Source organism: Danio aesculapii, chromosome 6 (assembly GCF_903798145.1).
Source record: "Danio aesculapii chromosome 6, fDanAes4.1, whole genome shotgun sequence".
Taxonomy (NCBI): domain Eukaryota; kingdom Metazoa; phylum Chordata; class Actinopteri; order Cypriniformes; family Danionidae; genus Danio; species Danio aesculapii.
In genome coordinates this window covers 13,875,670-13,891,112 of record NC_079440.1, presented here as the reverse complement: position 1 = coordinate 13,891,112, position 15,443 = coordinate 13,875,670, and the positions used below count along the sequence as shown (strand labels likewise).

The window sequence follows — 15,443 nt, the reverse complement described above, 5'->3', positions numbered from 1 at the left end:
GTTTTAACAATGTGCGAGCCAACTGAATATTAAGTATTTAACTTACTTTGCCAAAAAACTAGCAAAAACTCTAGAGAGTCTAAAGGCATTCACTGCCTTTACAATACAGTTGGAATGACCATTAGAATACAGTACACTGTGAAAAATTGCTGTAAAATTTACAGTATTACTACATAGAAGAAGAGCAACTGAACAAGAATAAACGCGAGCTCACATGTGCCCCTTCATTGCAGCAGAGCTACTGCCTGCCTCACCTCGTCTTTTCAGTGCGGCTGTATGTCAGATCCTAACAGTAAATAAGTGATGGACATTCGTAAAATACATTACCATTCATATGCAAAGTGAGGACATATAATAAAAAATGTCTACAATGTATAAAAGCATTTTAATAAAGCATTACATAAATAGCATACACTGTGTGAGCAAAAGGCAACCCAGTTTGAAAGGGAAGGCACAGCTCGGTGCTGCTTCCTACACTGTAATTGAACAGGAAATACGCAAAATACAGCGATTTTGAATGTAAAAAATGATTGAAATCATTTGAATCATACTGAAATTGAATTTATAGCACAGATCAACGAACAAATATTTATTTTGTCATAAGTATACATCTCATGATGGCATGTAAGGATGATGACGGGTGAGGCACTGCCTCACCTGCCTCCCCTGACCAGCCGATTAGAATGTTATCACTTGATTGATTTGGTGTTATCAGTGGTTCAGCTGATAGATATGGGCCAATAGAGGCCTTCTGCGCCTACTGGTAGGCTCAGAAGGCTGTTATCATTCATCCACATGATTAATCAGCTATAGATGACATACATCTGCGGCCAGAGTATAACAAGAATTATTTATATTATTTATAAAATTTCCTATTAATTGTGTTTTATTAACGTTTACCCCAACCGTAAAACCCAACAGTCACAGTAATGTAAAAACAGATCTGTCGCTGATTAACTACGAGAATTATTTATATTATTTATTAAATTTCCTATTTATTGTATTTTATTATGTCTACCCCTACCCCAATCCTAAACCCAGCCATCACAATAATGTAAAAACAGATCTGGATCTGGAGTCTTCTCTATTAGTTTAGCTGATTAACCATGTGGATGGATGATAACAGCCTTCTGAGCCTACCAGTAGGTGCAGAAGGCCCCTATTGGCCCATATCTATCAGCGTATAACCACTGAGCATGCCATTCAATCGAGTGATGACATTCTAAGTGGGTGCCCTGACCACACATCCCTGATTTAAACATACATTTGACTGCAGTTATTAGATAAAGCAAACACTGCAGGGTAATATGATGCCCTGAAAAACTTTTGTTCTTTTTCACACTAATGATATTTACAGGAACATTATCAACCAATAGGTTTATTTTTGTGCAGTTAATAATAAATACCACAAAATAACTTAATGGCGTGTATTATTTGAAAAACTGAATAAGTTTACTTTATATTTCTAATTCAGTAGTGCTTGATAATATTTTGTAACGAAATGTACCTGGAGCAATGTATTTAGCAAAAATGCTAAATTCTAGACACAATATTTTTCTGGTTTATTTGTTTTTTGGTTCACCAATGCAAGTAGACCCAAACGGTTACATATTTTTCTCCTTTTCAAAGGTCTTGTATGACGTAAGAGGAATATTAGAGAAAAACAGAGACACTTTTAGAGATGATATACTGAACATGCTGAAGGATAGCAGGTAGGACATAATTGCACAACACACACACATTCTTGTGTATGCAGTTTATCAGACACATTCAATAACTCTGCGTTATTCTTAATGTGTGCAGGCTGGATTTCATCTATGACTTGTTTGAGCAAGTGAGCAGCAGAAATAACGAGGAGACCTTGAAGATGGGCACGGCCAGAAAAAAGCCCACTGTCAGCTCTCAGTTCAGAGTGAGATATAACTCCCATAACAAGATATTTATCTTAATAGTACACCTACAATTGAATGCTGCATTTCAAACAATCAGTCATTCACTGTCCTTTCTGTTTTGTAAGTGATTTGATTTTTCTGCTCCTCAGGACTCTCTTCATTCCCTAATGGCCACTCTCAGTGTGTCCAACCCCTTCTTTGTGCGATGCATCAAACCAAACATGGACAAAGTGAGAGCAGTTACATCGCTTAATAACTAAGGCATGCTACTCTACACAAGTCATACAGTACATTTTATGCTCTTGGTATTTTCTTTTCTATAGACACCAAACAAATTTGACCCAGAAGTGGTTCTTAATCAGCTGCGGTACTCTGGCATGTTGGAGACAGTAAAGATTCGCAGAGCTGGATTCCCTGTCAGACGCACATTTAAAGACTTCTTCACAAGGTGAGTGTTACAAAACATGGACTGTTGAGCACTTCCGGTTACGAGGCATGCAGTGTAGTCCCTTGCTCTGCTTGCTACCACAGTTTTACTTATAATCGTCTAACTAGACATCGTTATTTGCAGTTGTAGGGTTAACGACAGTTTTCAGAATTTGTTGCTGTCAATTTGATTGCTCTGCCATGTCAAAAGCAAAAGGAAAACATGCAGAAAAAGACAAGGAACTTTCATCAATATCTAGCATAACTATGGCCAACATTAGCGTACTCCTGGAGGAACACAGGATGATTTTAAGTCCTTGTTCGAGTGCCTCGCTTAAACGTTGGATAGCATCAATTTAAAACTGTTACCAACCACAAAGAGTGTATTGGCTTTCTGGAAGCAAATGCCTCTCTCGTTGACCAGCGGTCGCAGCAGTTGGAAGAAAAAACATGGACTGTTGACAGGATGTTGCGTTCACATGCCAAAAATTAGTATAATTAGTATCGTCAACATTTAAAATGCAGTAAATGGTTCAACATTTCTTTTGCTATTCATGGATCTCTTGTTATAAAAACTGCTGTTATTACTTTTTTTAGCCAAATCTCAAAACTGTCCTATGGTGTGAAGCAAGCAAAGTTTAATAAATCACAACTTATAAATGAAAAAGGAAATAGTAAAAATAATTGATAAATTCCTCAGGTCTAATTTCGCAAGTGGTTATTTTATGACAATATTTTTTTCATCCATATATTTCTAAAAACATAGAAACTTTGTACATTTTGTAACTGTAAACCTTGTCATTACTATATGTGGCACTTTATGTTTACTTTAAATCTGGCTATTCTACAGAAAACTTAAATCAGTTGAAGGACCCCATTCAAGATCATTTATTCATTCATTTTCTTTTCGGCTTACTGACTTAATAACATTCAAGATCATGTGTCAATGTTTCACATTTTTTAACCACTATAAAGTTAAGTTTTGTTGTCCTTTGGTGTAAAACCCCTATTAATTAAAAGTCTGACAGAATAAAATTATTATTCATAATTTCACAGAAATTAAATAGCATTATATGAAGAGAAGTGTCCAACAATGAAGATAGATCGCTCTCACACTATTTTTTATTATTAAAATTCTTTTATTATTTTTATTTTCCTGGTGACTGTGGAGGCCATTTGAGTACAGTGAACTCATTGACATGTTCAAGAAACCAGTCTGAAATGATTCGCGCTTTATGTGCATTATCCTGCTGGAAGTAGCCATCAGAAGATGGGTACACTGTGGTCATAAAGTGATGGACATGGTCAGCAACAATACTCAGGTAGGCTGTGGCGTTGTGGCGTAATGCGCCCAAAGTGTGCCAAGAAAATATTCCCCACACCATCACACCACCACCACCAGCCTGAACCATTGATACAAGGCAGGATGGACCCATGCTTTCATGCTGTTGATGCCCAATTCTGACCCTTCCATCTGAATGTCACAGCAGAAATCGAGACTCATCAGACCAGGCAATGTTTTTCCAATCTTCTATTGTCCAATTCTGGTGAGCCTGTGCGAAATTTAGCCTCAGTTTCCTGTTCTTAGCTGACAGGAGTGGCACCAGGTGTGATATTCTGCTGCTGTAGCCCATCCGCCTCAAGGTTCGTAGTGTTGTGCGTTCAGAGATGCTCTTCTGCATACCTTGGTTATACCGAGTGGTTATTTGCATTACTGTTGCCTTTCTATCAGCTCCAACCAGTCTGGCCATTCTCCTCTGACCTTTGGCATCAACAAGGCATTTGCGCCCACAGAACTGCCGTTCACTCAATATTTTCTATTATTCGGACCATTCTCTGTAAACCCTAAAGATGGTTGTGCGTGAAAATCACAGTTGATCAGCAGTTTCTGAAATACTCAGACCAGCTTGTATGACACCAACAACCATGCCACGTTCAAAGTCACTTAAATCACCTTTCTTGACCATGTCTAAATGCATTGAGCAGTTGGACAGGTGTACCTAATAAAGTGGCCAGTAAGCGTATATAAGCTACATAAAAAAAGAAAAAAACATTAAATAATTGATAAGGTTATTGACTTCTTATATTTTCTCAAACATCAAACTACATAAATATATAATTTTTTCTTAAAAAATGGTGTTTTACAAAAACTGCTTGAGGTTTTCATTGGCTGAGGTTTCTGAGACTTTGATTTTGTGGTTGTGTACATCAGGTATAAGATCATTCTAAAGGAGAAGGAAAAAGCAGCTGTGGCTTCCAATGGAGATGACAAAAAGAAGAGCACAGATTTGCTGACAATCCACGACAAGACCAAGAAAGAGTGGCAGTTTGGGAAAACCAAGGTGAATGCATGTTTATTTATATCTGTTATAAATCAAAGGCTACTTTATAATCTTTGAGGTAAAAGTAAGCAAGTACCCTTACATTGTTCTGATGGCACTAAGCTGTGATAACCTTTGAACCCTTAGGTTTTCCTAAAGGAACCCCTGGAACAGAAGCTGGAGAAGCAGAGAGATGAAGTTCGAAGCAAAGCCGGCCTGATCATACGAGCATACCTTCTAAGATATATTGCAAGGTGTGTGCATTTCCTGTTTTTTGCACATAATTATGTAGATTACATTCAATATATTTTTCAAAACATTTTTATTAAATGCATTTCTTTGAATTTGGATTTTACTGGGATGTCACTTGCCTCTTTAAAGCAGTTTCTGATTTGTCCATATGCTCATTTGGCCATCTTGTCATTCTATGTCACATTTAGATTTCACTGAAGTTATGCTCAGATTATAGTATTATCAGGGCTTAATTTGTGTTGGATCAAGCCGGATCCAGCACCTCATTTTACCGATCCCCCATCTCACACGCACCCCCGCTCCGCCCTTCACTTTCTTCCGCGACTGCCCAATCATGTTTACTTTCGTCCACGACAGCAACTACCACGCCCCAACATCCCTGCCCCCACACTTCGCCCTCCTCACGTTCCGGGACCTCGTAATTTACAAATTAAGCACTGAGTATTATTATTGCTTTTCACAAAGAATAATAGCATAATTTCTGAAAAGATGTTTTTGAAAGATCTTCAGAAAAGCAGCATTTATTTGATGATTTAGATTTTTAAGCTGTAATTTTTGAGAATTTTGAGAATCATAGCTCAGTGTACATTACTTCAGTGTCATCTGATCCTTCAGAAATCATTCTAAAATGCTACTAAGAACACTCTTTTATTATTAATAATGTTGATGAACTTGTAATCAGAGGTAAAGCAGATAATTAAAAAAAAGTGTGGTCCCCTTTCGGTCACTTTATAAATGAATAGATCAAAATTTGAAGTCTTTGGAAAGATTACTGTAATTTAAAATTCATTGTAATAAAGTGTTTTTGATTATAATTTTTTAAATGTATAAATAAAATTGATGTAAATATATATGTTTAGTATATACGCACATGCACATTGGTCAATTTAAATGTATTTTATTTATTTTTATTTTATTTTTGTGTATAGTATTTTTTTATTTTATAATAAATTTTATATGTTTAACAAATATTGGGGTGGGAAAGTACATTCTGAAATATTATATAAGTTAATATTCTGTACTGTTTACTGGGTTTTGTAATATAATTAAAGTCAATAAAAATAAAGTTGAAAAAAAATTATGTTGAAAACTGTTATTTACACAATAAATACAGTACAAAAAATACAAAAATACACAATATACAAATGCAACCAAGCAAAATGTTAATAATAAATTTAAAAACACAATGCAGTTTTTAAAAATGAGAACTTATTATGTTTGCTTAACTCTGTGTTAAGCTTTCTTCATATTAAATTCTGTTAAATATGGCCATATAATATATATATATATATATATATATATATATATATATATATATATATATATATATATATATATAAATTAGCAAATTTGTTATTCCAATAGTGAAAATAATGGTTCCACTATTTTAAAATATAGGTTGCATAAATGGCATAGATTTTTTGAAATTCAAACCTGAATATCATATATGTAGTTTGCACATATTGGCATATATCAAATTTCTGTATGTATTTACACATCCTAAGTTGCACTGGAAAGTGTTTCAAAAAATAAAGTCTTTAGTTTTACACAAGCAGATGTATACCAAGGAATTTATGAAAACATAACTTATGATTACAGACCCTTTTGATTATATGTGTAAATGCTTAATATTTGCCTATTGGTTGACGTTGACATGACACTCATTACAGAAAGGACTTTAAGAAGGCTCTGGAGAGCATTGTGACCATCCAGAAGAACTATCGCACTCATCTCTATCGACGGAGGTTTCAGCGGAAACGCTCCGCTGCTCTGGTTCTACAGAAACACAGGAGAGGGCAAGTGGCAAGAGAAGTCTGCCGTAAACTACGAGAGGAGAAGAAGAAGAGAGAGGAGGAGGAAAGGAAAAAGAAAGAAGAGCAGGAAAAGAAAACAGAGGGAGACGGTGAAAAGAAAAATGAAGAGGAAGATGAAGCTGAGGTAAGTGACTTTAATGTTTCTTTTAAATGCTCAAAGGACATGCATGACAACTCTGTATGTATTTTAGGGTAAAAATCACCTTAAAGTCACCATTACTCTATGCACTTGGGCGTTCTGTTTGGTGAAGTGATCAGTTTTTACTCTCAACATTTTAGAATAGGCTTAACTTTCTTTAAACTTTGAAACTAAATGTGTAATCTATGTGTTTAGCTAAGCGTTCATGTTGTTTTCTGATTATACTTTAATTATGTTGTCATACAGCATTTTCTTTTTATGTAAATTTCCAACACACATTTCTTTATGCTTTTGATAAATTATCATTTATTTCATATAGAAGGATACATTGTATATAGTATAGATACAACATGTCTTTTCACTTTTTTTCAAGCTCTTAGACTCTTAGCTGCAGCCCTTTAGTTGCAACTCGGATTCAACACACTTACCTGTAGGTTTCAAACAAGCCTGGAGGGATCTATTTGTTTCAGGTGTGTTTAATTAGAGTTGGAACTAAACTGTGCAGAGCTCTGGCCCTCCAGGAACTGACTTTGACAACTGTATTTTAAGGCTGATTTATACTTCTGCATCAAGCGCACACAAATGCTCCAGCGTAGCCAACGTACAGTCCCATAGCCCTCGCCATGGCTGATGCTAATACTCGCCTCTCAAAAAATGTAACTACACGTCGCAACGACACATAGCGCAAGCTCTGTGATTGATCGGCTTGGTAGCTGTGACCAGTGTGGGTGGGACCGAGAGCTGCGCGAACTGTTTGGAGCGAGTGTTTACAAGTGTCGAGTCCCGTAAAGTAACTTTAGATGGAAACTGTTGTTTTGTGTTTACTTTATGATTAAAGCTGTTGCACCTCCGCTGGTTCCCGCCTCAGAATGAGCGAGTTTTAGCTACTTGTACATTAAGGTAGTGTTTAGAAGAAACAAAACATCCATGAAGAAACACGACACAGTGGAACATAAACACCTACTGCCAGCTAGTGTTTCGGAAGTGTTATTGCAAAGCAACACAAACAGCATGCAGAAGTATAAATTCACGACTAGACTACACACATGGCAGGCATCGTGGGTCTTGTCGATCGCTTAACGCAGAAGTATAAATCAGCCTTTAGACGTTGAGTTGCAGACAGGTGGTGTCAAGGTGTTTTTACTGTTGTTTTTGTCTAACCACTGTTTCTAAATCTTCCCTTAAACCTGACATCCTTTAGTCTCCACGCACTGTTGAGGAGGAGACCCGTCAGATGGAGGAAATCCTGCGCATAGAGCGAGAGATTGAGATTCTGCAGAAGAAAAGAGAAGACAGTGTGTCCACGCTTTGTGAGAGCTCCAAACAGGAACTCCGCTTGCGCCGCGATGCTGAGGTCCTGCGGCAGAAAAAAGCAGCTTCTCGTGTGGCCACTGAATTTCTTGAACTCCTCGACACTGGAGGCCCAGAAGTCATCCCTGGTGATCCTAAACAAGCTGCCTCCAGACCGGCAACAACCACTGAGGAAGAGGTAGACGAAGGCTTTCACGCAGAGGAAGAGTGCATACCACTTCCAGAGTTCCCTCCGCCAGCAGAAGGTCCGGTGGATCAGGAGATCTTAGCCACTTTACCACCTCCTCCTGCGGCATTCGCTGAGGGCACGGTAGCTCCATCAGCACCCAATGTTCCACCTGGAGCTCCTCCACCTCCTCCTCCTCCTCCACCTCCTCCTCTTCCTGGTGAAAGCAAAAAGGAAGAGGGCAAACCTGAGAAGGCTAAAACAGATAAAGAGGTAGATGGGGAAAAGGAGGGCGAGGATGTGGACCGCACCAGCAGGCTGACAGCAGCAGAGTCTCTGCCAGACACCGAGGAACCCATCTACAGTGTACCAGGAGATGGAGAGTCGGACTACGACCAAGATGATCTGGAGGACGGGCAGAGCAGCATTGCAGCGACGGACGCAGAACACGCACGCAAGTCCACCTGCACCAACGCAAGCCAGGAATCCTACAACCGCAGCTCAGATTCAGTACGTTACACAATATGGGTCAGACAACAGTTATTCTCAAAGTTTATGGGGAACGCAATATGTGAATTTTCAAACTTGTAAGATTGTTTGCTTTTTTTGGCTTGAAAGCTGCTTGTGAAGTCGCATACTAGATGAGTAGGTACTGCAATTTAACTTAAGTTTACTTCACGACCGTTAGATAAGTATTTTCTATAGCAGGGTTGCCCAACACTGTTCCTGGAGATCTTCCTTCTTGCAGATTCAGCTGCAACCTTGATCAAACACACCTGTCTTTAATAACCAAGAGCTCCTTCAGATCCAATTAGTAGGTTTAGTTGTGTTTGATCAGGGTTGGAGCTGAATTCTGCAGGTAGGTAGATCTCCAGAAACAGGATTGGGCACCCCTGTTCTATAAAGTATCACTGTGTTCGAAATCGCATACTTCCATACTATATAGTTTGTTAAAAACAGTACTGTATGCAAGCCGAAAAGTATGTCCGAATTCATAGAATTTGAAAAACAGCATGCGAGAAATACCCAGAGAAGAACCTACTACTTCCCGCTGGATTCTGAAGTCTGCATCCAATGGACGCTACACTATCCCATGATGCCACATGAGAGATGACACTACCACATGACCTATCTGTGTCTACTCCAGGAGTCATTAAACTTGTTCAGGAGGGCCGGTGTCCTGCAGAGTTTAGCTCCAACCCTCATTAAACACACCTGAACTAGCTAAACAAGGTCTTACTTGGTATACTTGAAACTTCCAAGTTCAAGGCAAGTTGGAGCTAAACTCTTCAGGGACACTGACCTCCTAGGACTGATATTGGTGACCCCTGGTCTACTGCATCGCTTCACTCCCATTCATAAACTTTCTTTCATCCATGAGTCTCCACGCACTGTTGAGGAGGAGACCCGTCTATCTTGAATAAAAAGTAGAATCACTTAAAAAGAATTAACCGTAAAAATAGCAAAATCACGTTAGACATTTTAGATAGTATTAACTACTAGAAATAACAATAGAGACAGTTGATTCCAGTCCTCAGCCCTCAGTTCCACTCAAGGTCTCCGTGACCTCTGACCTAGTTTGGTGGCTCCTAAAGACAAAATTAAAATAGACAGACAAAGAGAGGAGCAAGGACACTGAACATTCGTACATAAAGCAGTGTGTTACTTATTCATTGGTTCAAATCAATTTCAAAGTTAAATACTCATTCAAATAACCAAATAATTATATTTAATAAAAAAATAATGAGGAACAGGATGATGGAAAAGGATAAACACTGATCCATGATGAGACGGATTGGAAGGCAAAAATCTGAATCCTTCAATCACACAGATGTTGATCCAGGAACATGTCCTGATTTGTAAAGTCAGGTTAGGGGGGATGATAGTACAGTGTCCATTGGATGCGCACTTCAGAATCTCATAGGAAATAGTAGGACATCCAGGTACTTCTTGATAACTAATTTCAAAAGCTATGAATTCGAACATATTACTGGGTTTGCATCAGTGCTCAATTTGTAAATTGCAAGGTCCCGGAACAGATCGGGGTAACGGATCCAGCATGTTGGGAGAGGTTTCGCAGACAAAAGTAAAGAGCGAGGGGGTGAGGGTGGTGGGGGTTGGAGTTGTCGTGGACGAAGGTGAAATCCGGGGTATGTGTGTGTGTGGGGGGGGGGGGGGGGGTTGTCATGGACGAAGAGGGTTGTGGAGTAGCATAAGAAAGTCAAGACCCGGGGTGCGTGTGAGGAGGGGGATCAGTAAAATGAGGTGCAGGATCAGATTTCAGAGGTATCGGATCCGGATTCAGCTTGTTCCGGCACAAATTAAGCCCTGGTTTGCATACTGTTTTTCACACACTAAATAGTAGGGAAGTATGCAATTTCAGTCACTACTAATCTGTTACAGTGCTGCATTGCCTTGGTTATGTCTATAATGTCAATACAAAGCGCATCAAAATGTGTTAGAACTATCTAAACAAACCTAACTGTAGGAGTAAAGTCATAACAAGACAAGAAACACATATTGTATAAATTAGGTAAGTGAGAAACTATGTTTATATACCAAAAACTGTTCACTGAGGAGAAATGTATGATGCAATATGTCTATTCAAGTGTGGTTCTACAGTATTAATGCAAGTCTACCCCCTTCTAAGTTCATTCACTATTTGGTCTAGTCATTGGATTCTAGACTACTCTTGAACACCTTGATTAGTTGGATCAGCTGTGTTTTAATAGGGTTGGAGCAAAACTGTGCAGAGCTGCAGCCCTCCATTTTGAGACCTATGCAATTGCTAATTTGAAATATGTTATTTTGACAACAGTTTTGAATTTCCCCTTTCCAATAGATAGAGTTGGCTCAGAAGTGTTCCCATTATAACTCCTAAGTTAATCTTAATTATGTTTTTCAGGAGCAAAATTCTTTTTATGTACAACTATAATTTAAAGCATTGTTTTTATTTCTGAGCATTCACTCTGTCCTTGTCTGTATCAGTATGCTGAGAGCGATGATGAGCATGATGGGTACGTGGACACAGATGAAGAGGTTTCCAATGGAAAAGTCAGCATCTTGAATGGGAACGGACCTCCATATTTCCACAGTTACCTTTACATGAAGGGTAAGATGTCATACAATAATAATTCACCCAAAAATTATAAATCTGTCATCATTTACTCATCCTCCATTGGTTCCAAACCTGTTTGAGTGTCTTTCTTCTGTTGAACACAAAATAAGATATTCTGAAGAATGGTGGGGAAGAAACGCCATCGATTTCCATACAAATTTGGAGATGTCAATGACTGTTTTTTCCAACATTCTTCATATCTATTTGTTTGTGTTCAATAGAAAAAAGAAATTCAGAAAAGTATTCTGAACTGAAAAAGAACTACTTGAGTGATTTTAAAAGGTGAGGACATTTTCATTTTTGGATGAAGATTCTCCTTCACATGGTCATATGTAGAATTCAGAATCCCTTGTTATTAGTGAAACCAGTGGCCATTAAGTGAACTGCAGCCAGCATATTATTGCTAGCTCCTTGATGATTTAATGCCCCAATGTACTCACAAGATAGTTTTTTTTTTTTTTTTTTGCTTGGAAGTAAACAGCTTGAAATACCCGTGCAATAATATACTGATAATAAACATCTGAACATTGAGATGGAAATTTAAATATGCGCTATTTAAAGGTGCAGTATGAAAGTCTGACACCCCATGTTTGAACTAGATATTCCTGGATCAAAACAAACACAAGCGCAGGTTGTCAGATTGAGGACCAAGTGAGTCTGACAATTGAGCCTAAAGGCTGATTTAAATCATGTTCTATGTAAAAGCAACGGCACGCAACCAACTCCTCGAATTGATATATTAGAAACGGCTTCTATTTCCTGCAGCTGAACAACAGAAAACTGACAATGATTACCTCAGGTACACTTCATGTGCTTTATTCAGTGTTAAATGCTAATAATGTGAGTTTGAATGCCATTGTACATGACATTTATTGCCATACTACTGAAAGTAGCAGCAGATAGTTCACCTCAGATCTTATAAATAAAATAAACCATTTAAATTGAACTTCAAAACTCTGATTTAGTGCAAACCAACACATATCAGTGAATCAGCATGTACATTTAATAATATTAAAGAGGCTTAACATGTATTAATTAGATTATAAACCTTACCATTTCGTGAGTGAGTGCATATTCTGTGTTTCTAAATGGCTGTATTTAAATTTCTGTCATGTTTCGTCTTGTGCAAACAGCCAAATTGCTTATCACTGCAAATCTCATCACATAGCTTGTTATTGGGACACGGGGTTACAATGTAACCTGCTCACCTAATGTTTACATCTGTTATATTTATATTATTTGCTAATTAATAACCTCATGTGGAACTCTGAATGTGCGTCTCATTTTGGAGTCTGCTATTGTCCACCGGAGGTCACATTTCAGTCAGGAGCGCATGCTTTGAGAACCTTTCTGAATGAATGAATGAAATATGCTGTTTTTCAACAAGGCAATCCGGGGTGCTGAAATGTAACTGGCTAAAGTGGCAGTGGGTGAGTTAAAAACCCCCAAAACAAAGACAGCGTTCCAGCACGTAACGCACATTTTCAAAGCAGATTATCTGACTTCAGCATTGTTTTTCAGATAAACAAAAATGTTCACTTAGCATGTTTCTTAAATATCTGCAAACATATTATGGTATTTTTATGCTTTAGAAGAGTCAAAAACTTACAAACAGCACCTTTAATGTAAATAAAGTGATAGTGGTGAGATAGCAGCAGTTAAGAAAGCATCTGATCATACTCATAGTCAAATTTACATTTGCACCATTCTGGAATCATCGGACCCTATGTTGACAGAGATAATAAATTCACACTGTTGACCTGTATTTGAGATTAGAGGTTATATGTGGCTATGTGAGACTATAGTTTGAATAATTCTGTTTTCCCTGTATCTGTTTTTAAATTGACATAACCGAATATGTGTTTTAGCATTATCTGGTACAGTATATCACTTCCATTTTCCCTACAAAAATAGGCCTTTATCAGTCTATAGACTTTCAAGAAGGTCTCTGGTTCGAGGCTCGGCTGGGCCAGTTGGCAATCCTGTGTGGAGTTTGCATGTTCTCCCTGTGTTGGCGTGGGTTTCCTCCGGGTGCTCCGGTTTCCCCCACAGTCCAATGACATGCACTATTAGTAAATTGATTAAACTAAATTGGCCGTATTGTATGAGTGCGTGTGTAAATGTGAGAGTGTATGGGTGTTTCTCACTGGGTTGTGGCTGGAAGGGCATCTGCTGCTTAAAACCAAAGACTATAGAATACACAAGACGTGTCACTTGTATAGTTTTGAATGGGGAAAAGTGTAACATCAATATGGCGAATGAAGCCCCGCCTTCTAGTCTCTAGCCAATCATTGATCGCTATAGACTGATTATTCTCTGGGGGAGGGGCTCGGACCAGGTGTGAGTTTCTGCAGATATTGTGTGATTTGATCGTTTAGAAATGAAACCAAACAGACAGTTGTTGTTTTTTTTTTATTGGTGATTCCTAATATGAAATTTACTTGTAAGCTTGGTGAGCAGTTTTAGAGATTTTGATGGTTCCCCATTCAAACAAAATGCCCGAGCATACTGCCCGAGAGGCATTTCAATGATGGCCATAGAGTGAAATGACTTGCCTTAAAGGGACTTTAGTAAAACATATGCATATGCGAATATTTATCGGTTCATTCTGCTGTGGCGACCCCTGATAAATAAGGGACTAAGCAAAGGGAATGAGTGAATCTGTACAATGTTGTTCTTGGCTGTATAAAAGTAAAAATCTTTGGTGTCTTTTCTATCTCACCCACAGCTGGGTTGATGATCCCATGGCGGAGGCGCTGGTGTGTTCTTAAGGACGAGACCTTCATGTGGTTTCGCTCTAAACAGGAGTCGTTGAAGTCAGGCTGGCTGTATAAGAAGGGCGGCGGTCTGTCGACTCTCTCCCGCAGAAACTGGAAGATGCGCTGGTTCGTTCTGCGTGACTCCAAGCTCATGTACTTCGAGAATGACAGCGAGGAGAAGCTGAAAGGAACAATCGACATACGTGCAGCCAAGTACGTTTCAAAGAAAAGAGTATGAGCTATGGGCTGTTTACACCGGGTCACTTGATATGTTTTCTCTGATCGGTTCTCTGATTTGTGAAAACTCTTCCATTTACTTTGGTCACATAAATATTTCTCTGCTAAAAGGATATACAATTCTAATCTTTAAAGCCAGCGCTATTTTATAGCTTACATCAACTAAAGCATCAAATAAATACTAAATACACCTAAATAAACTAATTACACCTCATTATATTTAATTATTATTATTATTTACAGAAACAAAAGCTTTATATCTTATTCACAGTGTTCCCACGCTTCTTAAAAGTACTTGCATTTCAGACATATGGATTCAAGGCCTCCTTAAAAACAAACATAGGTCCTTGAATGTGCTTGAATTAAATTTGATATAAAATTTGTTCATGGTTTAGTTAAACAATTGTACTCGATTGTCAAAAATAAAACAATTAAACTGAGAAATTCTTAAATATAAATCTTGTACAAAAACACTGACAAATAATGCACATTTTATCGATATTTCAGAAACAGCATTTGAATATTACTAGTGAGCATGACTGTTTAAATGGGTCAACATTTTTGACATAAATATTAAGTGTAAGTGAAGTGTTAAGTACAGTAAGGACTTTCATAGTGTTACATGTGCTGGGGTATGAATTACAAAGGTGCTTGATTTGAAATTAATGTGCTTTAAAAAGTTCTTGAAAGACCTTGAATCTCCTGTTTATAAAAGCATGGGAACCCTGTATTTAACATGCAAATGATTTCATACACTCTCAAAAATCAAGGTATGAGAGCTGTAACTGGGGTGGTATTCAAAAGGTACATGCTAGAAACTAAAAGGTCCTTATTAATTCCTCAAGGGTACATACTAGTACCTAAAAAGTACAAATGCGTACCTCTTGAAAATTTTAGGTACTTATACACCTTTGAGGTACCAATATGGACCCTTTAAGTACAAGTGTGTACCATTTGAAAACGTACCACCCCAGTGACGCTCTCATACCTTTATTTCTGAGAGTGTAT

The 15,443-nt window shown here is 38.0% G+C and overlaps 1 protein-coding gene across 1 annotated transcript in view; it reads left to right on the top strand.

Annotated features, from left to right (window-relative positions):
- The window catches only part of myo10l1 (myosin X, like 1), a 126,800-nt gene that overhangs the window by 87,956 nt on the left and 23,401 nt on the right, over positions 1-15,443 (top strand). The window contains exons 17-26 of the mRNA XM_056459596.1: positions 1,630-1,712; positions 1,804-1,912; positions 2,042-2,122; positions 2,216-2,340; positions 4,531-4,660; positions 4,787-4,893; positions 6,562-6,829; positions 8,046-8,831; positions 11,310-11,433; positions 14,168-14,411. Coding sequence (XP_056315571.1) covers positions 1,630-1,712; positions 1,804-1,912; positions 2,042-2,122; positions 2,216-2,340; positions 4,531-4,660; positions 4,787-4,893; positions 6,562-6,829; positions 8,046-8,831; positions 11,310-11,433; positions 14,168-14,411 — 2,057 coding nt within the window. The remainder of the gene's footprint in view (positions 1-1,629; positions 1,713-1,803; positions 1,913-2,041; positions 2,123-2,215; positions 2,341-4,530; positions 4,661-4,786; positions 4,894-6,561; positions 6,830-8,045; positions 8,832-11,309; positions 11,434-14,167; positions 14,412-15,443) is intronic.